The sequence below is a fragment of the Myotis yumanensis genome, unplaced genomic scaffold (genome assembly GCF_028538775.1).
Source record: "Myotis yumanensis isolate MYYU_CA2020_CCGP unplaced genomic scaffold, mMyoYum1.0.hap1 SCAF_18, whole genome shotgun sequence".
Taxonomy (NCBI): Eukaryota; Metazoa; Chordata; class Mammalia; order Chiroptera; family Vespertilionidae; genus Myotis; species Myotis yumanensis.
In genome coordinates, this window is record NW_027223769.1 from 5,170,751 (window position 1) to 5,197,319 (window position 26,569).

Here is a 26,569-nt window from a genome sequence, read left to right on the forward strand (position 1 = left end):
GGAGCAGGGGCCCCTGACCCCCCTACCCAGCATGGCCACCATGCATGCGGGTATTTTCCTGAGACCAGTTAGAAGCATCAAATTTCTGTCCAGTGAAACCAACATTCCACCATTAGAGATGCCTCCCTCTGGTTCGAAGGCACTCCTCCCCCAAAACAGTAAGTAAGCAACTCAGTTTCTATGGTAATACCAACCAAATACCTCTCATTCACACACCCAGATTTAGACTGATAGAACACTAATGTGTGACTGTTAACACATTGGCATACTAAGGCCATGACTTCCAGCACTGCCCTTAGTGCTTAGTAAAGGAACGCCTGTCACTTCAACAATGCAAGCTGAGGAAGCAACCTCCACAACCTGTCTAAGTTGTTGAATCACTTTCAAACTTCCTCCTGAGGTTTTTACTAACTTCAAACTGGCCTTCTCAGCCATCAAAATGAAGCATGTATAGAAAGAAAGAAGGAAGGAAGGAAAGAAGGAAGGAAGGAATGGAGGGAGAGAGGGAGGGAGGGAGGGAGGAAGGCAGGCAGGCAAGGAAGAAAGGCAACTCTTTTACTTCCTGCCATGCCCCCATCCTGGATGGCTGCTAATTAAGACATTCTTTTTTAAAATATATTTTTATTGATTTCGGAGAGAGAGGAAGGGAGGGGGAGAGAGGAATAGAAACATCAATGATGAGAATCATTGATTGGCTGCCTCCTGCACACCCCTTACTGAAGATTGAGTCCACATCACGGGCATGTGCCCTGACTGAGAATCGAACCCTTACCTCCTGGTTCATAGGTCAACGTTCAACCACTAAATCACACAGACCAGACTAACTAAGACATTCTTAAGAGCTGAATCAGATTCATTACTACACAGGAGGTAAGATATGAAAACTCTTTATCTTGGGCTTTTTGGAGATTAAACAACCAAATATGTTCCTTTTACACATGGAGAACAAGGAGTAAGGAGTGCTGCCTGCCTTCCCATCCACCTAGACTATGCCTTCTACCTACTCTCAACAGCTGTCAGGGATGGGGGAAAGATGAAAAGAAAAACCCACTAGAAAGCCAGTGACAGACATCACTCAGCCCCACACCTTTGGGGGGGAAACTTTAAACAGCATAAAACAAACCACAGTGTCTTCTTTATTCCTACCCAAAGCTGTAGACACAAATGCTATTGTACTGCTAGTGCTCTAGCATCCCATTCAATCATTTCAACACCATCACCGATATTTCCCAAGATGACTTCACTGTGTTTTGCATAGTAACTGCCACTTCCAACTATTTCTGCCCCATTTGGATAGTTCCACTGGAAGACAAAGAATCTATTCTGCTCTGATATTTGGAAGAAAAACATTTAAATAAGCCTTTCTTAACTCTGCAGGAGAGCACTGCTTTCCTTTCAGAATTCAGGATTCAAATACCCAGATGGGGTAGCAGTATAGTAGACACATGGGAGCAGCCAAACTTTAAGTGTATACGTGTAAGAAAACTGGAGTCTTAAAAAGAAAAAGGTGCCCAGCGGCATGGCTAAGTGGTTGAGCTTCAACCTATAAACCAGGAGGTCATGATTCCATTCCTGGTCCAGGCACATACCTGGCTGCAGGCTCCATCCCCAGTGTGGGGCGTGCAGTAGGCAGCCCATCAATGATTCTCTCTCATCACTGATGTCTCTCTGTCTCTCTGTCTCTCTGTCTCTCTCTCTCTCTCCCTCTCCCCATCTCCCTCTCCCTCCCTCCCTCCCTCCTCCTTTCTCTCTAAAAAAAGAAAAAGATTTGTGGGGAGCAAGTGCTGAACCTGCAATTCTTAAATTTACCATGTGGCCTTGGTTTCCTAAAAAATAAAAATAAAAAAATCCTAACCTTTGGAAGCAAAGATAAATCCCATGTCAGCCAGCTCTGAGTGACATGTTCAAGTTTGGATGGGCACTGGGCAAGCAAAACAGGCTGTGTGCTCCTGGGTATGTCACTCTGCTCTGAGTCCAGTGAGATAATGTTTTTTGCAAGTGTGGCACGCACACATGGTAGAGTTTACGCTTTTCCACATTCTATATTAAACCTTGAATCACAATGAGAAAGTTATTCCCTTTAATTCTCTTATAAACCTTTTGATTACTTCAAAGAGAAGGTCTATGCTTGATAGCACCACACCAATACCTGCCAATCTCTCTCTTTTTTTAAAATAAATTTTCTATTTTTTTATTTGTTGTTAATCCTCACTAGGATATTTTTTCCACTGAATTTTGGAGAGAGTGGAGGGCGGGAGGAAGATGGAAAGACACAGAGAAAAACATGGATGTGAGAGAGACATTGATTGGTTGCCTCCTAGGCAGTGGGATCGAACCTGCAACCCAGGTACATCCCCAACTGGGAATCTAAACCTGACATCCTTCAGTGCACAGGCTGATTACTCTACCCACTGAGCCACAGCAGCCAGGGCACTGCCTCTCTCTCTCTCTCTCTCAACTGATTTCAGAAAGGAAGGGAGAGAGAGATAGAAACATCAATGATGAGAGAACATCACTGATTCATTGATCGGCTGCCTGCTACACACCCAACACTGGGGATCAAACCTGCAACCTGGGCATGTGCCCTGACTAGGAATCAAACCATGACCGCTGAGCCACTCGGGCCTGCCAATCTCTTTTTAACAAAGGGAGCAGGCCCCTGGCCCAGAGCCTTCAGCAGGAATAATACCTAGCTAGAATTTAGCAACATTGTTGTTTTCAGCCTGTTTATTTTTGCCATTTTCTATTTATGGCCAGAGAAGCTGGGTTTTCCATTTACCACACTCACAACTTTCCCTTTTAAAACAAGTTTAAATAGACAAATTGACTTAAAGCTATAAAGTATATAAAAGTGGGGAAAATCACAAATGACTGGTTTAGGAAAAGCGCGGGTGGGGGTGGGGGGAAGCAACTACTGTTCCTTCTGATGGTTCCTCACACTTGTGGACATGGGGACTCATCCCAGGAAGGCAGGAGCCAATACAGAAACAAATGGCAAATAGCAAATCCCAAGGAAGCTCAATCCACTCACTTTTAGATAACACTTCAATAAATTACATTTAAGAAAAAGGCCGGAGTAACTGCTGCCCAGACTAAAGAGAAAGCAAGCAAGTTACACACCAGCTTTCTAAAGACTTTCCACGGACATTCCAAGTAAAGGCATTTGTTGTTTATGAGAGAAAGGAGATGGGGCAGGACATAAAAGAACAACACAACCTAAACGCACACCACCCAGGCAAGTGTCTCAGGGATTTTTATAAGCCCAGAGAGACCACTCCTTGGATAGAACTTCCCAAACACTAGTGTCAGCACTCCTGCCTGTTAAATATATGCAAAGATTCCACTTTCTGGAGGAGGCAGGGTCCTTCTCCTCCCAGCCAGTTGGTTAATTTCTCCTCCCAATCAGCTAACTCTTTATACAGAGGTTGGAATTTTAAATTATTTGCTTCTCTTGATTCTCTGAACTTTACACTACTGGATACCTAGGATACTGTCTAAAATGTAACTCATAAACCTTCTCCAAGAAAAGCAAGTGTTACTTGTGCCACTTTCAGACACTTTAACAAATTCTGGTGCCTACAATGCCAATACTGTAATACTAATGTTCCTTATATGTGTGCTTTAATGTTTCCTGGAGACTCAAACCACCCATGATATAAAGACTTCTTTCAAACCTCATGGATGATGGGATTTGTATCTGTCCAAGTAGAAACTTCCGCCTACTTTTTAGTAGGTCAGTGTTTCAGTTACCACTGCCATTGAATTACCAAAATGCTATCACTTGCCTCCTATTTCCATGAAAAAGAAAGGGGGGAAAGGCTTAAGGTAACAGGAGTGCTTTTGTTATTCTGTAAAATAAATACATACATAAAGACGGCGGAAGATACTGAAGGTGGTGATGAGAACATGGACATCACTAAGTGAAAGAAATAAGGGTAAAGCTAGGGGGATTTAGAATATACTAATGTCAGGGAAGAGATAAACATGTTGACAGGTTAGCTATTCAGAAAACTTCAAAGTTAGATATTTGCTTATTATTTTTGCTCTCCCCCCACCCACAAATAAAACAGCAAGAGAATTGTTTTGTTGTGTTTTTTGTTTTGTTTTGTTTTGTTTTTAAAGAACAATCCTTAGCCCTAGCTGGTTTGAATCCGTTGATAGAGCATTGGCCTGCGGACTGAAGGGTTGCGGGTTCGATTCTGGTCAAGGGCACGTACCTCGGTTGCAAGCTTGATCCCTGGCCCTAGTTGGAGCAAATGTGGGAGGCAACCAATTGATGTGTCTCTCTCACATCGATGCTTCTTCTCTCTGTCTCTACCCTTTCCTTCCACTCTCTCTAAAAATCAATGGAAAAATATCCTCGATGAGTATTATTAAAAAATAAAAAATATAAAAATATATAAAAAGAATAATCCTTAGATCTGGTCGCAGCACACTATAAATCAATATTACAGCAAAAGCCTAGTGTTCACCTCAACAGTCTCAAATTCCTTGAGCCTTCCCAAATCAATTCTTTTTTTTTTTGCTCCATTCTCTTTGCAGTCATCTGCTAAATAACATTGCCAGATAACTTACACCACTCATTCTGTTAACTCTGAAAATGGGCAGTGTCTGGCCAAAGTCTGCCATGACTGTAGTATGTTTAAATGGCAGAAACTCCCCACCAGAGGCTTAAGATTGGAATCCAGACTTGTCCCTGCCGTCCTGGCATCTGACTAAGAGGACATTTTGAGAGTGCAGTCCTACATTTTAACTGACCTCCCTGACTGCATCTCAGGAGTTTAACAGCAGCAGCAGCAGCACCTGGATATTAAAACATCACCCCGATTTCCTGGGTTGTTTTCCTCCAAAACTTTCACCAAACTTTCCCCACACGACAGCCCACTCAAGGCCAGGCAATCGGCTGCCATTAAATGAAACCATTTGCACCAGTTTCCAACTGGAGAGTGAGTCAGCTCCCTGCTGGAAAGTAGTCTCCGAAGCTGGAACTAGGGAGGGTGTTTCAAAAGGCAGAGGGCAATCCTGGGTCCACGTCCTGAACTATTGGAGATTAGATGAAGCAGCAGGCACCACTCCACAGCACCAACCAGATTTCAGCTCTCAACTGAATGAGCATGAGTGGCTACAAGGGACGCTGAACTCCCAGGCCATTTTCCCATACCTCACCACTTCTGCAGTCATCAGAAAAGCCACGTTCTAAAACACATCTGGGGAGAGGGAAAATATATAGTGCTAGCAGCTGAATAGCTTCCCCTACTCCTTCTCCCTGAAGGCAGAGTATACCTGCCCCCGACTCCCCCCAGTCTTATTTCTAAATGGCAACAGAGTTTGGTGGTGGTGGTTGTGTGTTTTGTTTTTTTTTAAGTATGTTATTCAATTTGGAAAACTGCAAAGGACATGTTAGTCTTAGCCAGATCCTAAGAGGTAAGCAATTAGAGTAATGGAACAAAATAACAGGTAGCTACTTTGGGGCCTCCATCATCAACCTAAAAAAAACACCTTCTTGGGCCCTAGCTGGCTTGGCTCAGTGGTTGGAGCATTGGCCTGCGGACTGAAGGGTTCCTGGTTCGATTCCGGTCAAGAGCACATGTCCAGGTTGCGGGCTCAATCCCCAGTAGGGGTTATGCAGGAGGCAGCCAATGATTACATTGATATTTCTATCTCTCCCTCCCTCACCCTTCCTCTCTGAAATCAACATATATTTAAAAAAACAAAAAACCTTCTTGGAGAAAAACAAAACACCATCAGACCTTTCAAATAATTAACTCACATCTGATACAGCCTGAGCCAAAGGTCAGAATCTAAACACTGAGGCCCCGTAAACAGTGATGTTTCAATGAACATGCAAGCTTAGCAAAGGCGGCATTTCCTCTTGCTGTGATAAGTTCTAGAGCAGCTGTCACCAGACCTCACCTATCCAGGAGAATAGGTGGTGACCAGGCTACCCAAGCCCCTTTCAGTTCTGGAAGAGGGAACTGTAGCCCAGAACTATAATTGCTGGAGCACTTACTCAAAAATCAGACCTGTCCTTCCCCCACCCCCCAGGAGAACTCCCAGGGTCTTCTTGTGTCATAACTGTTGCATAACCTACTTATCAGGAAATGCCTTGGTTAAGAGATCCCTAGAAGTCAGAGCAAAGGTAAAAGCTTTAGGTAAAAATAAGAACCACAGGAGCCACAAACACCCTCTGACTTGGGCCAATCCTTGTTTAATTCCTAGAAGAATTCAATTCCACACGCTTTAAGGGCCTACAGATGTCCTGGACACAGCTTTTTAGAGTGAGAATGCACAAAACATTTACAGAACTGCCCTTCTCCCTGTGACTAGTGGCTCAGCCTTGAAGAGGCAAGAAGGCAATCTGCCATTCACTAAAGCAACGCTGCAATATAGAAAAATCCAACTATCCTGTTTGGGTGTGTGGGGGAGGGGGTGGGGGGGGGGAGGGTCCTCTTAGAAGGAGAACAGCACAAACTTGTGTATACTCTATTACTCCTTCTTTTCATAAAGGATCCCTACCCCATAATAGGAAAGTGCACAGCAATGAAGTAATATTTTCCCCAAAGAACAGGTATGTGTAAATATCTGCTGTAGTAGGTATAAAGCAGGACATACTGGAATCTGGCCCTTATTGAGAATCTAAAGCACTGGTATTACAACACACGGTGAGCCACCCTTTCCTTCAACCTTGCCTGGTCACTGAGGATGGAAGGAGGGAAAATGACACACAGCAGCAAGGCCTTAGGGTTCTGGTGAGTCCTGGTCCACACCCAGAGTTGGATGGTGCCCCAGCCTCACCCTGTGTGAGGGAGCCTATAACCACAAAGGAGCATACACTCTACCTCCCAGAAGATGGCACTGAGCTGGCAGAAGGAGTCGCTCAGGGAGCAGTGGAGGAAGGGAGGGACCTGCCACCTGAGGAAAAAGGGGCAGGGGCTCCAGCACCTGGAGCAGGAGAAGATCCCAGACATTCTCCAAAACAACCGCATGGCACTTTGTTCCCCTCCCAACTTTCCAGGTCTCTTGGCAACTCTTAACCTTTTCCAAGCGGCACTGCCTCAGGTAATAAATTATTGTTCCAACTGCAGAATAGATCTCCCGTTCTCCTCAAAAGGCATTTTGATATCAGATTATCTCACCCTGCCCACCCTGAGGTAGGTGGGGCAACAGGTAAGGACGCCACCCCCACCACCGAGGAGGAAATTCAAGCAGAGGTTGGTAATTTACCCAAGGTTATGCTAGGCCCCACCCCAGGGAGGGCTCAGAACAGCTGCTCCCTTCACCCTTTCCCCTCCAGGCTAGGCTGCCTGCACTGAGCCCCAGAGCAGCACTCCCGATGCCCCCCCACCCACCCAAGAGGCTTCTAGTCACTATCTCCCCTCAGCTCAAATCCCAAGTCTGCTCCCAAAGCCCCAATACCACACATGCCCATCTTTGTAGGACCAGAGGAAAGAACTGCACTGAGAGATCAGGGGGCTTACCCATTCAACGCTTCCAACTCCAAGGACTCCCCACCCTCCTGGGCACACCTGCTGCTCACACACAGTGCTCTTCAGCTCACGCTCAACCCTCTCTTGTATGGGCTCCGAGTTCCCCTCCTTCCCCACACACACCCCCTGCTCTGGACCTTCCAGTTCTTTCCATCTCCCTCTCACTTCTGTGAGTGCCCGTAAATTGCTTCCACACCCCAAAGTGCCACCTAAACAGACCCTGCTTTTGGAGCTCTTCGTGCCCCACCCCCCACCCCCCCCTCACACATACACACACACACCTCTTCCTACTTTTCAACCTTCACAGCAGACACACTTACAGCCCAGACTGCACTTCAGACGCCTTTCCTGGTCTCTCCAGCACATGCGCCCTCCTAGCCAGACTTTCCTTTTCCTAACCAGGCTCCCTGCCCGCCTGCCTTCCACTCCAGCTCCTTTCTCCTGCTCTCACCTCTCCCAGACCCGCAGGCTCCTCCAACCTCGCCGCACTTTCCACCTTCCATCAGTTCTTCAGACAATCCTCCTCAAAACAATTCCAAATGCTCTCTACCCCCTGCAGCCTCTCCATCCCTCACCCACTCCTATCCCTCCGATCTCCCCCTTTTCTCTTCAAAAGGGGGCACCCCGATAAACCTCAGCCCTTCAAGAACTTTTGTTCACAGGTCCCTGCCCAGCCCACATCCAAGCCCACGTCTCCACACCCACTTCCTGGCCCTCTCCTTTCCACTTGCCGATCTTCGTCCTCCCGCTGCTCCGGACTCCACATCCCTCGCCACATCCCACTCCCTTACAGCCTCCAGAACCCCGTCCCCTCCGCGCTCCCCCCGCTGCTCCCACAGTTCCAGCCTCTCGAACCTTTCTTTATGCAACAACCCTCCAGCCTCCAGCTCCTCTTCACACTCCAACCCCAGTCCTGTCCTGGCCACAAATTCCACTCCCGTTTCTCTCTTAGCACCCAACCTTCAATGTCGGCTCAGACCCCAATTCCATCTGAGATTCTCCAATCACCTCCTCGGTCTCCCCAATTCCCCGCCCCACCTTTCAATTCCTGCATCGGGCTCCCTGCGTCCTTTTCCTTAGACTTCCACATTCCCAACTGGGCCGCCAATTATTTTTTCAGTCCCAATTCTGGCTCAAGTTCTGCAATTCTTTTCCAGGACTCCAAACCCACCCCAGACCCGCCAACTCCTTCTCAGGACCCCCAGTTCCCATCACATACCCTCCAGTCCCCTTCCAGGACCTCCAACCCCCTTCCCGGCCCGCAGCCTCCCTGAAAAGCCCCTCTCCAGCCGGTCTGGCCCGCAGGCCGCGCACCTTGCGCTGCTGCTTCTCCCAGGCCGGGTCCAACAGCAGGTCCCGGTCCCAGTCGTCTTCCTGGGCCATGTAGTCGCCCATGCTGCCCCCGCCGCCTGCGCCGTTGCCCCCGCTGCTGGGGCCGTACTGGTACGACTGGTTCGCCGCGTGGTAGTCCACCATTCCGCCGCCTCTCGCTCGCCCACCAGCCGGTCCGCTCCCGCCCCTCTGCCCGAGCTGCTGCTGTCGCTGCTGCCGCCGCCGCCGCTGCTTTAGCTGCTTCAGCCCGCCCTCGGCCCGCGCCTGCGCACTGGCCGCCACGCCTGCGCACCGCGCCGTCGCCGCCGCCCTCCCGCGCGCGCGCCTGCAGCCCTGAAAAGCGCTTGGACACTCCGTCCTCGGGTAGCTCGGCGCCTGCGCAGAGTCCACTTCCCCCGCCACCCCTTCGGCTCCTGGAGGAGCCGCGCCCCTTTCCCGCAGGAGCGCGCGCGGTCTCCGCGTGTGGGCGGGGCCAGTCATGAATGATTCACTAGGCGGGTCTGGTCCTCAGGCCTTAACCTGCTCCGGCGTGGGATGAAGTCCCACTCGGCAACACAAATTCAGCAAGTATTTATTAAACGCCGACTGTGTGCCAGACCATATTTTACGCATCGGCTGGAAACAAGATAGACAAAAATCCTTGCCTTCATGGAGCTTTCCAGTGAAGGGAGTCGACAAACAAAATTTTAACATGTATACATATAGTATATTCGAAGGTGAAACGTGTTATTGAGAAAAACCAAGCATGGGCTCCTGTCACGTTGCAGGCCTCCTTGCTGTTTCTGGAACACACCAGGCCTGGTCCAGCTTCACAGTCTTTATACTTGGTTACACTTTGTTACCGCTGTCTGGATCACTTTCCCTAGATACTGAATCCCCAGGGCTCACAGCCTCCTCTCCTGCAGGTCTCTGAGGCAACATCACCTCCCCAGTGAGATATTCCCTGATCACTTATTTAAAATAGCATCCTAGGCCTATTGGCTCAGTGGATGGAGCGTTGGCCTGTGGACTCGGGGGTCCCAGGTTAAATTCCGGTCAAGGGCACGTGCCTTGGTTTCGGGCACATCCCCAATGGGGGATGTGCAGGAGGCAGCTGATGGATGTTTCTCTCTCATCGATGTTTCTGACTCTCTGTCTCTCTCCCTTCCTCTCTGTGAAAAATCAATGAAATATATTTTTAAAAAATAAAACAATAAAATAAAATAAAATAGCATCCTACAGCCCTGACTGGTTTGGCTCAGTGAATAGAGTGTTGGCCTGCGGACTGAAGGGTCCCAGGTTCGATTCTGGTCAGGGGCATGTGCCTTGGTTGTGGGCACATCCCCAGTGGGGGGTGTGCAGGAGGCAGCTGATCCATGTTTCTCTTTTGTCGATGTTTCTAACTCTCTATCCCTCTCCTTTCCTCTCTGTAAAAAATCAATAAAATATATTGTAAAAATAAATAAAATAAAATAGCCTTCTACATCTTTCCTGCTTATTTTTTTTCCAGAGCATGGATTACCATTTAATATATTACATGATTGATTGATCGATTGATTGCATTTATCTGTCTCTTTCCCAAGAATGTCATCCATGGGGTGGAGCTTTTTGTTTTGGTCATTGCTGTATATCCATAGTCTCTGAAGCAGCATCTCACACAAGATAGAAGTTTAATAAATCCTAGGTGAATGAATGGACTTAAAACCATAATGAGAAATTTTAATTTTTAATTGAAACCTGATTGACATAAATTTCATTCTAAATGCAATGGGAAGTTAAGGAGGATTTTAAGCAGGGCTGGGATCTGATTCAGCTGTGCAAAGGGTCCCCCTGGTTACATGAGGGGAACAGATTGTAGAAGGTGGGTTAGGCACAGGGAGCCCAGTGAGGAGGCTGTTACAATGGTCCAGATAAGGGTGGACAGGACCAGAGGCTTGGAGGAAGAGAGAGCTGTGGAGGGGCAGTGGGAAGTTTTGGGAAAATAGAGCTGACAGGACTTACTGTCATGAATTTGGGGTTGTGGGAGGGCAGAGATAAAGAGCAGTCAAGACTCCAGAAGCTCCAAGTTTTCTACTGGGGATGGGGATTGAAAGACATGGCTCCTCCAGGTATGAGAGCTATAAGGTCTTTTTCCACCTCTCTGAGGCACTGGAAGGGATCCAATGGCAAGCAGGGGAACAAGGCCTGGCAGGAGCCCACTTTCCCAGGGAATGATGCCAGGACCTAGCCAAAGACCCAAGAGTGTTGGTGGCTTACAAACCTGGGCTGGGTAGGCAGCCTATTGACTTGGTGAACAAGCCCAGAACTCTTGTGCTGGGCCTGGTCAGCAGGGAAAGGCCCTTGGGTTAAGGGCCATCTGCCCCACTCTGCCTGCTCCTGGTGGACACTGAACTAGGGCTGAGAGACAAAGCTGATGGTCCCAGGCAATGAGGTTTAAACTAAGGGCTCCCTGTGTCAGTCACCTTCGAGACCATCCAGGGACAGTGCAGTAATAGCTATCATCCATTGAGGGTCAAGGGGCAGGAGGAGACTGGAAGGGGCTCTGAATGAAGGGGCATGCCAGTGGGTTCACCATTTCTACACCACTTGGAATTCTCGAGTCTGCAGTAATGGATTAAGCACCGTGTCCTATTATTAGTGCCACTTGGGCGAAACAAAGGAGACAGCTGTGTCCTCCCAACGTAGGAACATAGAAAGATACTGGGATATCTAGAGGTGACAATGGAAGCAGCTGAAACAGCAGCCCTGAGCCCAAGTGAGCAAGACAGGCTACAAGTTTGTGATCTTACAGTGTGCCAAGATCTCTGAAATTTTCACATGTTAACTCACAACTGTGGACGGAAGAGGCCACATGCTGACCTGACAAGCTCAGGGGAGTCTTACAAACTCAGAGACCTAAAGTAACTACAAAGGATGGTCTGAAGTTAAACTCTAACTAAAGCAGTTATGGTGGGCAGTTACGTCCTAGGCCAGTATCTTCACTGACAAGGTCAACCTTTACCTTAACTGAGCCTATCTTTTTGCATCTATGATAACATACCCTTGAAATGTCTGGGTAACTTGTAACTTCCCTTTTTCTGGAGCCCCTGGGGCACAACCAAATGAGCTGGGCCCCAGGACAGATACCACAAATTCCTTCATCATCATGTTAATTGATCCTGCACCCACCTAAGTATGTGTCCATCATTTTACTTTTATCTAATCCCAGGGGTTTCCCTGCTTCGCTTTATCCCTCCTCCTTAATCTATCACCAGTGAATTTCATGTAACCCACCTATGTCCCTCCTTTGATTGCAATGTATAAATACAAATGTAACCCGCCATTCTCTGGAGCATTATCTCAATTTGTTGAGGTTCTGCTTCCCAGCATTTGATAACAGTTTGGCTCAAATAAACTCAAACATTCTTTACAGGTTTCAATGGTTTTTTTGTTAACACAACTATGGAAGTGGGTACTTTCAGCAGTGGTAAAATTGAAGCAGAGTTAACAAGCCCAAAGACCACTAGGCTGGGGTTTGAACTCAGGCTGTCAAAAAGGATGAGGATCCTCCTGGAGCAAAAGCAGGTTGGCAAATTAGGACAAGACGTAGCTTCCAAAGGACACGGGTTATTTCCTTTTCCTTGTAGTGGACATGGCCAGTTGTACAGGTTTTTGTTTTTTTGTTTTTTTAATATATTTTATTGATTTTTTACAGAGAGGAAGGGAGAGAGACAGAGAGCCAGAAACATCGATGAGAGAGAAACACCGATCAGCTGCCTCCTGCACATCCCCCACTGGGGATGTGCCCGCAACCCAGGCACATGCCCCTGATCGGAATCGAACCCGGGACCCTTCAGTCCGCAGGCCGACGCTCTATCCACCGAGCCAAACCGGTTTTGGCGAGTTGTACAGGTTTTATCACACACAGGGTACCTACCAAGTGGGTGAGTGGAGTTATGCCCACCCTGAGGGGGTGCCCATAAATGAGTGGGTAGCAGCATTAGTCTTCCCTCCTGCTACCGTCCACCCCCCTTACAGCAGGCTCCAGAGTCCTGAGCTACATAATCACCATTTGTGCCCAGGGTTTGAACACACCCTAGTTCCTGGCTCCTGCTCAAGTCTGGAACCCAGGGCAAAGGGTGTCCCGCCCAGCCCTGGCTCCTCACATCCCTGCCCAGAGGATGGGTGTGAGTGAAGGTGGATCAGGGAGGTTGGCAGCTCGGGCACTGCCACTCTCTCCATAGGCCAAGTCCACTGTGATGGGAGAATGAAGGGCTCCCCCAGGCAGCAGCAGGTCCACACTAAAGGTTGTGTATTTATCACAGCATTTCATTTCCTCCATTTTCCTCCCAAAGGAGTCACTATTGTTCTCACCCCCTTTACACACAAGCACAGAAGGGAAGATACTTGTCCAAGGTTATTCTGCAAAATGCCTGGAATACTTCATGTATAAATGGGAAAGATAACCAACCCAACTAAAGAATGAGTGATGTGAACTAGACCTCCTAACTAGCATAGGCTGGAATTTGGGGATGGAGGAGTATGGCCTGGCTGAAAATCTGAATTACTTGTAAAGTCTCTCCAAATAGAAGAATGCTCAGAAGTAGTTTGCAACCTCGGGACAAACCCAAGTCTAAAATCAACAACTCCTGTTTTTTAAGCGCCAATAACAAGCTAGGACCTGGTCTGAGACCTTTACTGGAAAGAGCTCATGAAATCCTCATAACTCTGAGAAGGGTGCACCATTCTCCACCTTTCTCAGAAAACTGGGGAAGAGGGGCAGAGTCACTAGACCAAGGATACACATAGGGTAGAGCAGCCAGAATCCTCCCCCATTTACCCTCTAGCCACAGCCCTGGGGCCACTAGTGCATGCTTTTGTGAGGCCCAGGGGCAAAGATATGCCTGCCCTCCAGGACCTCAGCTAGGTTTTCCTGAGTACAGAAGAGCCCAGGCTAGAGCCAGCTGCAGGGCTGGGCTCCTGCCCCATTCACACTCTCCTTGCTGACTCACTGTTACCTGCCCTCTCCTGGGGACCTGGATCAGAAAGGTGGGGGTGAAAGGTCAGTTGCAGGGGTGGGGCAGGCAAAGAAGTGGAAGGGAAGAAAAAAGATGAAGCCCTGCCACTGGGGGGCCCCAGCACAGGGCCAGCAGAGGCCTGCTCCTGGGCTCCCTCTGGTGGATGAGGGACAGAGGTAGGAAGCCAGTAAGGAGACACCAAGGCTAAGGCAATAAATCTTTATTAAGCACCTGCAAAGTTACTGGGAGGAGGCCATGATGCTGGACACACCTGTTGAGAAGAGAAGGTGGGACCAAAGGTCAATGTGGGAAGAATGGGAGACAAAGTTCCAGTCACCAACTATAGCACCCACAATTCTTTAAAGGCAACAGATCACAACCCCCTTCTGGGCCCTAGTCACCATCACAAAGGCATTTTGGGGCAGTAGTTAAAAGTCTGGACTCTAGAGCCAGGAGGCCCATGTTTAAGTCTTAGCTCTGCTGGGTACCAGGTACATCAGTTTCCCCACCTGTAGGAAGCATCTATCTAACAAGATAGTAGGATTAAGGATGCATTAGAACAGTGGTTCTCAACCTTCTGGCCCTTTAAATACAGTTCCTCATGTTGTGACCCAACCATAAAATTATTTTCGTTGCTACTTCATAACTGTAATGTTGCTACTGTTATGAATCGTAATGTAAATATCTGATATGCAGGATGGTCTTAAGCGACCCCTGTGAAAAGGTCTTTCGACCGCCAAAGGGGTTGCGACCCACAGGTTGAGAACCGCTGCATTAGAACAATGCCTGCTAGTAAGTGTTATTCACTCTTATCGTAGTAACGTGTACTATTTGCAAGACACCCGGTGCTGGACTTGCATCTCCTCACTGAACCATTTGCTCCAGTAAGTTCTCACATAGAACAGGTACCGCAGAGTGAGGGTCTACAGTACCCAAGTGCCCACGCAATCTGGTTCCTCAATTAGGTACCAAGTTAACTGGTTTGCACTGAGAAGCCTTGTTGTACCAATAAGTCTCTTTAATGGTACCCACTTTATAGGATGATGTGAGGACAAACTGACTCAAGTGTAAAGAAACAGTGTTTGGCCCTAGCCGGTTTGGCTCAGTGGATAGAGCGTCGGCCTGCGGACTCAAGGGTCCTGGGTTCGATTCCGGTCAAGGGCATGTACCTTGGTTGCGGGCACATCCCCAGTGGGGGTTGTGCAGGAGGCAGCTGATCGATGTTTCTCTCTCATCGATGTTTCTAACTCTCTATCCCTCTCCCTTCCTCTCTGTAAAAAATCAATAAAATATTTTTTAAAAAAGAATGCAAGAACTGCTTGTTTTTTTAAAAGAAGAAACAGTGTTTGTCATAATTATGGATGCTCTTTTCCCATATTTTAGATGAGAAAACTGAAGCACAGAGCAGTAAAATCACTTGCCCAAAGTTACACAGCCACAAAGTGCAGAACCAAGATTCCCACTCACTAACCTAACTCCAGAGCCCATACTTTCTGGCATTCTGCTGCGTTTTAGCAGATGCCAGGGCTGAGGCGCCGGGAGCACCAAGGATAAAGAAGATATAATGGGAAAGAGCCCCGGGAACCCGTAAGTGTGTGGCGACAACTCTCAAGGCCACTCCAGGACCTTGGAAGTCTTATTGGGTGCTGTGGGGCAGGACACAGGGCCTGAAAGTTCTAGGGAAGGACACCCAGTACCCCCTGCTATTCCTGCCTGGGCAGCAGCCCTGTGACAGCAGAGGTCAGTGGAGTCTGGCAGATGCCAATTTCCTAGCCCGGGTCTCTGTGGAAGGGCACCTGCTGAGCCCCACACCCTGAAGCCTCAGGATACCACTCACTGTCAAAGTCGATCTTCTCCACAATGTTCTTGGGCTTAATGCTCTCTTCCTGGCTACAGATGAAGATCTGGCCCGACTCATCAGCGCTCCAGCCGTACTTGCTCATCCACACCTTTAGCTGGCTGTCTGCAGGTGACACAGGGGTTTTGGTCACCCAATCCCGCAGTACCAGGGGTCCTGGGAACCAGAAGCCCAGGCACCCTCCTTGCCCAACTGCTTCAGAAGCCAAAAGCATTTTCTACCTGGACAGCAGCAGCACCTCTGCACTTCTATAGTTCATTCTCCATTTTACCTTTCGCATCCTTACACATCTCACAGATTTTTGTCTTATTTTCTATTTATCTCTTTTCTCTCCTGTGCAAATCTTAGTTTCTAATATCCACAGTGTATTTATGTAACTGCTTTTCCCCACGACCTACATGAAATGGTTTCAAAATCACGATGTCATCATTACCACTAACAATAAGCCTGTGGTTATCAGGTTTGAGAATTTCTTTGCAGTTCTTTTTTACCCTTGGAAAACATGCCACTAAGGATATAGGGCAAGAGGGTGTACTGATAATTCTTTTCTGTGTAACCATTATCAATGTGGTCCAGATTCATCTGCTTTTTATTTTCAATTTTAAGGGTTGTTTCATCTCCTTTTGACTTAATTTCACTTTTAAGTATGTCAAACACCTATCTGATATAAAACAGTATAGCGCCTGACACAAAGTGTGCAATCAAATCAAAGATAGCTCCCATTAAAAACAACAAAACCCCACACAAAAAACTACCTTGATCAAAAGGCCAAACTGTCTAAGGTACTCAGAGAAATCTCACCCCAAACCCACCCCTCTCTCCTCCCTGTTCTCAAACCCCTCACCTTTGCCCCATTTTCCTTATCTTTTATTTTCCTTCCTGTGTTTCTTTATGCAAAAATGGGCAAACACGCAAACACACACACACTTTTTTTTCCCCTTTTTAGAAGGATCTTTTAAGAACATAAATCTGATCATGTCCCTCCCTGCTCAGAACCCTCTGTGGCTCCATCTCACTCAAGATAAAGGTCAAAGTCTTTAGAAGGCCCTGTTGTATCTAGAGATCTCCCTCCCACCACCACTTCTCTGCTATCAACTCCCAAAATACCCACTCATACCTACAGTCACTCTGCTCCAGCCACAGAGGGAACATGACAGGGCCCACTGCCTGAGGGTCCTCACATTTGCTCAAATGCTGCCCCCACCCTACTCTACAAGCTGCCTTGCATGAATTACCACTGGACAGAATAGTGTCTGGCACAGAGCAGCCATTCTGTAATTAATACAGAATAAATGAATGAATGTCTATATCTTCCCCAAGGAAGGGAATGTCTCATACCAATTCCTTTCTTCCTTCCTGGGCTGGGCCTTCAATAACCATTGGGTGAGGAAGGGATGGATCCATCAGAGGTGCTGGCTGAGGCCCACTACCCCAGACTACCCTGAACCTCCTAGACTGGCACTAGGGACCCAGAGAGCATCTTACCAGTCAGGTCCCCGAGCATCTCGGCCAGCAGCCAGCGATCGATGTGCTGATAAGTGATACCCACGACATGGCAGATAACTGTGGAGGTCAGGGACAAAGATGGTAAAGAGCCACGCCCCACTCCCAGGACCCTGCTGACACTCCCTACCTGCCTCCCCCTCTCTCCTGCCTGGGAGCTCAGTCTCAAAAAGGGACTTACATTTTCGGACAGAATCTTCAAAACCAGTTATACCTTCCAAAAGGTCCATGTTTTCATCCAGGGCTTGCTGTGAGAGAAATAACAATGTTGACAATTTCAATATTAATATCAAGAATGCCAATATTAAAAAATATTAACATGCCGAAACCGGTTTGGCTCAGTGGATAGAGCGTCGGCCTGCGGACTGAAGGGTCCCAGGTTCGATTCTGGTCAAGGGCATGTACCTGGGTTGCGGGCACATCCCCAGTAGGAGATGTGCAGGAGGCGGCTGATCGATGTTTCTCTCTCATGATCGATGTTTCTCTCATGATCGATGTTTCTAACTCTCTATCTCTCTCCCTTCCTCTCTGTAAAAAATCAATAAAATATATTTAAAAAAAAAAAATTAACAATTGACCCCCACATGCCAGCCATTCTTCTGTGTGCAACCCTATGATGTAACAGTTACTATTTTTATGCCCATTTTAGAGACAAAGAAACCAAGGCTCAGAACAGTTAAGTGATTTGCCCAAAATTAAACCTAGGGTTTAAATCTGACAGGCGGAACCTGAGATAAGCTGATGCACTCACTTTGCTCCTATCTCACTCAGAGAAAAAGCCTACCATGTCCTACAATGGGCCACAAGGCCCCACAGGATCTATGCCCTCACCTCCTCCTCCTTACCCCCTCACTCCAGCCGCAAGGGCCTCCTCACTGCTCCTGTCACACCAGGCACTCACCCAACTCAGGGCCTTCGTGCTGGTTCTTTTAAAAAAATTTTTTTTAATTTTTAGAGAGCGGGAGAGGGAACGAGAAAAATCAATTTGTTGTTCTCTTATTTATGCATTCTTGGTTGATTTTTGTATGTGCCCTGACTGGGGATTGAACCCGCAACCTTGGCCAGGAAGCTCTAACAAACTGAGCTACCTGGCCAGGGCTGCACTGACCTTGCGTTTGGAACTCTCCTCCCCCATGGTTTCTACTCATATGTCATCTTCTCAGCAAAGGCGCCTTCCAAACATTAGTGAGGGAAATGTGGAAGCCGCAAGGACAATGAGTAGCCAACGAAATATGAGAAAAGTCAAGAGAGCAGTTGTCTTGGAAGCCAAGTGATTAAAGGATTTGACAGGACAGGTAAGATGGGGGACTGAGGCCGAAACCGGTTTGGCTCAGTGGATAGAGCGTCGGCCTGCAGACTGAAAGGTCCCAGGTTCGATTCCGGTCAAGGGCATGTACCTGGGTTTCGGGCACATCTCCAGTGGGAGATGTGCAGGAGGCAGCTGGTCGATGTTTCTCTCTCATCGATGTTTCTAACTCTCTATCTCTCTCCCTTCCTCTCTGTAAAAAATCAATAAAATATATTAAAAAAAAAAAAAAAAGATGGGGGACTGAGAACTGCCTACTCAATCTAGCAACTGTTGACCTCAACAAGTTTCATGGAGTGTGTTTGCATTGGGGAGCAGGGTCAGAGGGTTGGTCACAAAAGCCTGGAGTGGGTTCAAGTGAGCAGGGGAAACTGACCACAGGCAATCTGTCCCAGGAGCAGGGTGACCAACAGTCCCCACCTGCCTGAAACTGAGGAGTTTTGAGATGTGACATTTGCAATTTTAAAACCTTGAAACACGTGGGCAAACTGGGCAGCCAGTCCCCTAGACAAGAGTAGGGTTGTAAAGGGGCACAGGGAAAGGGGATAGGAGGCAGAGTGAATGTGGTCAGGGACATCTCTCTTTAAAAAAAATAAATATTTTTTATTGATTTCAGAGAAAGGGAGCAATAGAAACATCAACAATGAGAATCATTGACCGGCTGCCTCCTGCATGCCCTCTACTGGGGATCAAGCCCACAATCCGGGCATATGCCCTGACTGGGACTTGAACCAGTGACCTCCTGGTTCATAGGTCAATGCTCAACTACTGAGCCACCAAGGTGGGGGTAAGAGCTCTTTGTTATGCTAGAACTCCAGAGTAGGCATGTTCTATGGTGACACAAACAACCCAGGAAGGTCATGTTTGATGTTACAAGACAGTAGGGAGAACTGAGTGGGTGCAAGGGAAAGGGGACAGTGCACCAGGTGGCCTGACATAGGAGGGACACCCCACCCTCTAAAACTGCAGAGTGCTCGGTCAGCTGCCATGATGTCAGGGCCAGGGACATGTTCGAGTTCTGGTGGGAGGGAAGGTCCAAAGAGCTGTCTAGGTGAGGGGGGAGGGAATAAACTGGGGAGGGAAGCAAGAGCCTAGGCCAAGAAGGGTGGACTGTGGATCTGGGTTGTCACGTACTCCAGATGGCTTTTTCTCCAGCCAGTTCATCATCTCAGATATAGGTGGTGGGAGGGGGGGAGGGGGAATCCCGGGGAGGAGGGATGCACGACTTTTGCTAAGAGGAAACAGAACAAAGGACTGGAGTGCTGGTCAGCCCAAGAATGTCAGTTGGAGACCTCAGAGCGGGGGGAATGGAAAGTTAGAAGGAAGTGGTCAGAGAGTGGAAATGTTTAACATTCATGGCCAGAGGAAGGAGCAATTACTGCTGAAGACATTTCTAGGGCAGTGGGTCCCACTTGGGAAGCTGGAGAAGTGGAGGATCAGGTTCCAGTTAGAGCAAGAGAGGGAGAAGTTCAGGTGATGGAGGACTTTTACTGGAAGGATGCCTGAGCCCTGTGGGAGTCCTGGCTCTGTGTGAGGATCACGATTTTATGAGATCCTGCTTGCAAAGCCCTGAACACAGGAAGCCAATTAATGGGCATACTCATTACTTTTATCAGTCCGCTCTGTGTGGCCCAATCACCCATCCTGCCCTTGGGTCCAAGGGAAGTTACCCAGAAGGCCTGGAAGTGGCAGGTCTCTAGCAGATCTCCAAGGTACAAAATCTGTCGGATGGGCCGTTCTTCTTGCTGGAGGAAAACGTTAAAGGAAAATGGTCCTAGAGCCTGAGGATGCTGTGGAGTCCTAAGCCAGCCCTCCCTACCCACCTCCTTCTGGTCACTGCAGCATGGGTTGTAATGGCAAAAGGTGAAAAACAACCAAATCATCCAATGATGGGGACAATGACATCAATGACTGACTGTCCACAGAGCCTGAGCCAACTCCCATAGAACATGACAAGACACACTGATATGAAAAAAGATGCAGAACAATGTGCATAACAGCCTACCATTTGGGCGGAGGACATATGCTATCTACACTAATAAAAGAGAAAAATGGTAATTAGCATACAACCGCTACCCTTCCCATTGGCTAATCAGCATATCCTTATGCAAATTAACTGTCAGCCAAGATGGCGGCCAGCAGCCAGGCAGCTGGAAGCTAACATGAGGCTTGCTTGCTCCCGTGACTGCGGACTCCAACGTTCCCCGCCTGCCTTGCAGGCCTCTGAGCTGGCAGTTTGAAACTTTGTAACAAATATAGCCGGCTGGGATCTCAGAGCTGAAGTTATACATTGTTTCGATTATAGAACGCAAACAAACCAGCAGTGGAAGCCTCAGAGCTAGAGCCAGAGCTAAAGCTGGCCCAGAAGAAAAAAAAAAAAAGAAAAAAAGGAGTGGTTGGGAGCTTCAGTCAAAACCGCCAGCCTGAAAGCAGCCCTCAACCCCTCACCCAGACTGGCCAGGCACCCCAGTGGGGACCCCCACCCTGAAGGGTGTGTGACCAGCTGCAAACAGCCATCATCCCCTCATCCAGGCTGGCCAGGCACCCCAGTGGGGACCCCCACCCTGATCCAGGACACCCTTCAGGGCAAACCAGCCGGCCCCCAGGCCTCTATCCTATATAGTAAAATGGTAATATGCCTCCCAGCACCGGGATCAGCGGAGCCGAGAGGTCACCTGGCACCAGATCAGCATGACAGGGTGCAGCGCCCAAACCCCCTGATCGCCCTGCAGCTCTGTGTGTGACAGGGGGCGGGGCCACAACCCCCCCCCCCCCCCCCCCACGGGCCCTGCTCTGTCTGTGACGGGGTAGAGCCATAACCTCTCCACCGGCCCTGCCCTGAGTGTGATAGGGTGTGGCATCCCAACCCCCTGATCGGCCCTGCTCTGTGCATCACGGGGTGGTGCCGCAACCTCCCCATTGACCCTGCCTTGAGTGTGACAGGGGGCGGTGCCCCAACCCCCCAATCAGCCCTACCCTGAGCGTGACTGAGGGTGGCATCACAACCTCCCAATCCGCCCTGCTCTGTGCATGACAGGGGGCGGTGCCTCAACTCCCCAATCAGCCCTGCTCTGAGCCCAACCAGGGGCTGCACCTAGGGATTGGGCCTGCCCTCTGCCACCCGGGAGCAGGCCTAAGCCAGCAGGTCGTTATCTCCCGAGGGGTCCCAGACTGCGAGAGGGCACAGGCCGGGCTGAGAGGCCCCCCCTTCCCCCCCGAGTGCACAAATTTTTGTGCACCGGGCCTCTAATCCTATATAATAAAAGGCTAATATGCAAACTGACCAAACAGCAGAACGACAGGTTGCTATGACACACACTAACCACCAGGGGAGCAGACACTCAATGCAGGAGCTGCCCCCTGCTGGTTGGTGTGCTCCATAGGGGCGGGGGGGGGGGGGAGGTGCACAGGGGCACTGCTCAGCCAGAAGTTGGGCACTTGGCTGGCAAGTGCATTGGTGGTGGCAGGAGCCTCCTCAGCAGTACTAATGATGTGCGACTGCTCCCTGACTGTGAGAGGGTGCAGGCCTGGCTGAGGGACCACCCCCCCTACCCCTCCCAAGTGCATGATTTTCGTGCACCAGGCCTCTAGTGTGTATATAAACATACACAGCTGTACTTATGTAGCTACAGGACATCTGTGGAAAGGTCCCCAAGAACAGCAAACAACTGTTGCCTCCTAGGAGGGGAGAAAAGCCATTTCCCCCATAAAATTTTTTTATGTACTTTTAACAATGTACTGTATGCCTATTTTTTTTAAAACCACCAGAACAGAACCCTTGAGAAGGTGGACAATCTCTCAGAAGGGAGGCACCTCCATGGACACACCTGGCAGAACAGGTTCAATGAGTAAGCAGCCATTTCTCAGCTTAGCCAGTAATAGGCAAGTAGTTGTGACAACCCCAGGATGGTCATCACTATGAGCATAGGGCTCAGCATGGTTGGGAGACTCTGCCAAATCTCTCAAGTAATTAAAGGAAAGTTAGAGGCTTTCTTAGCTAAGTGTTAGATCAGCTACAAAAAAGCAAAGGGAAGTGGGGGCAATCCAATTCACTGATTTTTTCACTCAACAGCTTTTCACTGAAGGCCAGCACTGTGCTAGGTAGGCAATGAGGAAACATAAAATGAAGTTTAGCCAACAATCCAGCTCTTCATGGCTTCTGCCTGTTGCCCAGCGCCCAGCTCCTCCTGCCTCTGGCCAGGTGGTCTTTACTCAACTAGAATCCTCATGAGAATCTTTCTAAAGCATAAATCTACCCCCATCACTCTACAGCTCCCTGGTGCCCTTCCAAATTCCACTTTGAAAGCTGTGGCATGGCTATGCTGAACTTTTCCTCCCTACTGTTCCCTCTGCCTGGAACACCTTCCCTACCACTTCACCTAACTCCTCATCTTTCAGATGGTCTCTCCTCCAGGAAGCTCTAACATCCAGGCAAGGTCAGGTGCCTCCTCTGGCCCCTCTAACCCTGAGCCCTGACTATTAGAGGCTGTCGCTAACAGGGGACAGGCCTGTCTTAACCACCACAGGGCCCCAGCCCTACCCAGCAATGGGCCAAGCCCAGAGTAGGCACTCAAGTGTGACTAAACTCACAGACCACTTCCCAGTGAAATGATCTCTCTTGCCCCTGCCTCCTCCCACACACACCTGGGCCTGAGAACTGGAAGGATACATGGGCCTGGTCAATCATGCACTTGCAAAGGGTGAAGTCAGTGTGGGGCAGGTTGGTAAGGGCCTTTAGCAGGATCTGAGCAGTGACCGTGGTCTGAAAGAAGGCTGGGTTGAACTGGTACCTGAGAAGGGAAACAAAAGACACAGCAACAGGTGACATCTCCAGGTCCCAGAAGCCTCACCAGGTGTGAGGCAGTGTACACACTGTTTTGGCCCAGGGCCTGGGAACTATACATGCCTGGGTTCCAGTCCCAACCACAGATTCTCTGACTATGTGACCTCCCTGACCCTACTTGCCTGCTCTGTCGACAAGGACAGTAATTTTCACAACCAGCCAGTAAGACAGATGCTATTAATTGTTAAGTGATTCATAAATAAATGAGTACATAGAGAAGTTTGAAATAGTGGTTTAGGGCTCTGGAGCCAGAATGCCTGGGTTTAAACTTCCCTGCTGAGTGACCATGGACTTATTTTAAATTTTGTGCATCAGTTTCCTCCCTTGCAAAAGGGGGCAATTACAACCACATCTACCTCACAAGGACAACACAGCATCTAAGTGAGTTAATACATACAAAGCTTATACCACAGCAAACTACTACATGGTGAATACTCCCTAAGTAGTGATCATCACCAATAACAACCTAAACAACCCTGTAAATACATCTATTTTACAGATGTTAAAACGGAAGCTATGGAATCGTAAAAGTTACACAGCTGTGTGCCAATAAAGCACTGAGGGGGAGAAACCCAAACGTCCGTTAACAGGAAAACGGATAAAAACTGCAGCCACACAGAAAATGGATGGACCGCATTAATCCAGTGCTCAGTGGAAGCAGTCAGATGCAGAAGATCCGCTGAGCCAACTGGCTAGAGCTCCTCTCATACATTTTAAACCATCCCTTGATTACTGACAAAACCTAATACAATTATATACCATGTAAATAGTTGTTATACTGTATTGTTTAGGGAATAACAAGAAAAAAGTTTGTACATGTTTAATACCAATATAACCATTGTAGGTCTAACTACACAACACATCAGCAACATCACATTTTTAGGGGAACGTTTTCAACCTTTCCACTGATGTGGATCCTGTGGATATGGAGAGCCAACTGTATTTGTTTTATGTACTAGCCTGTATGTGTGTTTTGTAATTAATTTTTAAAAACATCCATCCTCCTGCTCTTCCTTGGATTCCTAGTTTTGCACACCAAAGATGCTTCATGCTGTAGGCTACTCCTGTACCACCCAGTGTTGGGAGTGGTACCCTGCTGGCCACTGGCATGGGTTGGGGTTGGAGGCAGACACTCACAGCTTCAGGACAGCCAGGTTGGCTTCCAGATCATAGGCATTCTCCTTGGCCTGTGTCTCCACATAGCGCTCCAGGGTGGCCAAATTCTCAGGATTGTATCTAGAGAAGAAGCAAGATGGATGAGCAGAGAGGAGACAGGAGCTGAGGCCAGTTACTTTTTTTGAGGATGGGGGGTGGGCACAGTAACCTGCTCCTCCTTCCTCCTTTTCTTCTCTTATCTTACCCATATCTCAGACCTGAGCCTAAGCTAAATCCCATCGGAGCCAGGGGTCTAATGCCTGGGATGCTTCCCCAACCTCTCAGACAGACAGTCATTGCAACCTGTATACCTGGGCTCCCGGACATCTTTGACACACACATCCCTTCCTCCCCTCCCCAGGCCTCATCCCTGTTCCAGCCCCATCCTCTTGGCTCGAGCTTCTCCCATTGCAGTTCTGACCAATCTGCTTGTGCTTCCCCCATCGCAGCTCTGACTGCTCTCAGCTATCACTATCTATTGACGGTTTTGTCACGACTCTGAACTGGGAACTCCATGAAAGCATGGCCAGCGGCTGTCTTGGTCACTTCTGGTCCCCAACGTTGCCCGGCGCTGACAGGGAGCATGTGTTGAATGAATGATATGAGAAAAGAAGGTAGAGATGAAGAGGCACTGTCACAGTGAGAGGAAGACTGAGGGGCTGAGAGAGAGGCCTTAAGACAATTAAGGAGGGGAGACAAGGCGAGGCAATCTCCCGCCTCGGGGCGCTTGCAACGCTGTTCCCCTTAAACAGCTCCTCCAGAAGCTGGAAACCACCCCGCGCAAGCCCGGGACCCTGGCCAGCCCTCGCGGTCTGCGGAAAGGCTCTCCTCCACCCGCTCGACCAGAAGCTCTCCCTCCGACCAGGCTCAGACCTGTCGATGCCCTTGAGCAACTTGCCCACGTTCGCTCTCATCTGTTCAAACATGGCCATGCCTGCGGTCGCTTCCCTCTCGGGGGATGGAGCCGCAGTACCGGCCGTGCGGCGTCCTAGACGACCGGAAGAGGAAGAGGTGGCGGAAGCGGAACCTACGTCGCTGTTTTCGCTCCAGCCCTGAGGCGCTGAAGGGGGAAGGTTCTCGCGGTGGCTGCCGCGCTTTCCGGCTGCCACGTGACTTCTTCCCAGCGGGCGCCGTCAGCGCGTGCGCACCTTCTCCACCCGAACCGGACCATCAGCGAGACTAAAAGCTTAGCGTAGCCTACGCGCTGGCGCCGTCTCGGGGCGAGGGGCGGGGCTAAGCTGTTCGTGGGCGTCGCGCTTTGGTCCTCAGGCCGTGCGCGCGAGCTCGCTAGGAAGGAGGCGGACCCCGACGGGATGCGCGCAGGTCGCGTTGCTCGCCGTATTGAACTTACAAAACTGTTGGAATGCACGTAGTAGCCTTCCATTTGAGCCGTGATCCTAGCTCCGACGGCCTCTTTCCCCCAGGCCTTGGGCCCCCAGCCGGATCCTGAGCTCCATAGTTTCAAAAGCCTGAAACTGGTCCCCTTGCTCCACCCTAATTCTAGGGGGAGGGGCCCGCAAAGCTGTTGGGATGGTCTGCCCAGGAGGGACAGGGGTGAGGGACCCCTGAATCCCGCAGATTGGCACCCAGTTCACAGACTACAGTATGTTGGGTGAAAGGGAGCTCTCCATGTGTGTCATCATAGGTTATGTGGATACAGATTCTAAACACTGCAGGCATGAATGTACAGCCATGTGTTATATATGTGGAGGTATGTGCTCTGGGCTCTAGGTACACCACATATGTGCACATGCGTATCCAGGCATGTGCACGTTGGGTTTGTCTGCACACCACACAGGGGGTCCACGACTAAGTGCGTGTCTGTGCCCAAGGTGAGCAGTAATGTACACTGAATGATCAGGCCCAGCTCCGGCTCCCTGTGCAGACCTGCCATCTCTGGGCTGTGGCCAAACCCTCAAGCACTCAGCAGAGGTTCAACTGTGGTTTTTAGCCACCACCCAGAATGGGGGAAGGGGTGCCGAGGTACCCATCAGGACACACTTAAGATAGTTTGCATCTGATTTACATTCTGTCCAGGGCCCTGAAGGTGGAGAGGGGTCCCGTGGGTCCCAAGGCAAGCTGTCCCAACAGGCTCTCAGGGCCCAGGGG

General features: G+C 49.2%; 2 protein-coding genes across 2 annotated transcripts in view; both read right to left on the bottom strand.

Moving 5' to 3' along the window:
- The window catches only part of ACTN4 (actinin alpha 4), a 79,470-nt gene extending 70,445 nt beyond the window's left edge, over nt 1-9,025 (bottom strand). Inside the window, 1 exon segment of the mRNA XM_070398047.1 lies at nt 8,802-9,025. Within this exon segment, the coding sequence (XP_070254148.1) occupies nt 8,802-8,963 (162 nt within the window). The 5' untranslated portion in view covers nt 8,964-9,025.
- Nucleotides 9,026-14,000: 4,975 nt separating this feature from the next.
- On the bottom strand, nt 14,001-25,474 carry EIF3K (eukaryotic translation initiation factor 3 subunit K). The gene is made up of 8 exons (XM_070398254.1): nt 25,334-25,474; nt 24,443-24,541; nt 23,132-23,252; nt 20,133-20,207; nt 17,338-17,404; nt 17,139-17,216; nt 15,633-15,758; nt 14,001-14,066 (listed from the first exon to the last, which is right to left on the bottom strand). The coding sequence occupies exons 1-8, from the start codon at nt 25,390-25,392 to the stop codon at nt 14,035-14,037; spliced, it is 657 nt and encodes a 218-aa protein (XP_070254355.1). The 5' UTR covers nt 25,393-25,474; the 3' UTR covers nt 14,001-14,034.
- Between the last annotated feature and the right edge of the window lie 1,095 nt (nt 25,475-26,569).

Coding starts and splice junctions, on each gene's coding strand:
- EIF3K (XM_070398254.1), bottom strand. CDS start 25,392: ATGGCCATGTTTGAACAGATGAGAGCGAACGTGGGCAAGTTGCTCAAG. Junction 17,405..20,132: donor GCCACTTCCAGGCCTTCTGG/GTAACTTCCCTT, acceptor TTTCTCTCACAG/CAAGCCCTGGATGAAAACAT. Junction 17,217..17,337: donor TGAAGATTCTGTCCGAAAAT/GTAAGTCCCTTT, acceptor TGACCTCCACAG/TTATCTGCCATGTCGTGGGT.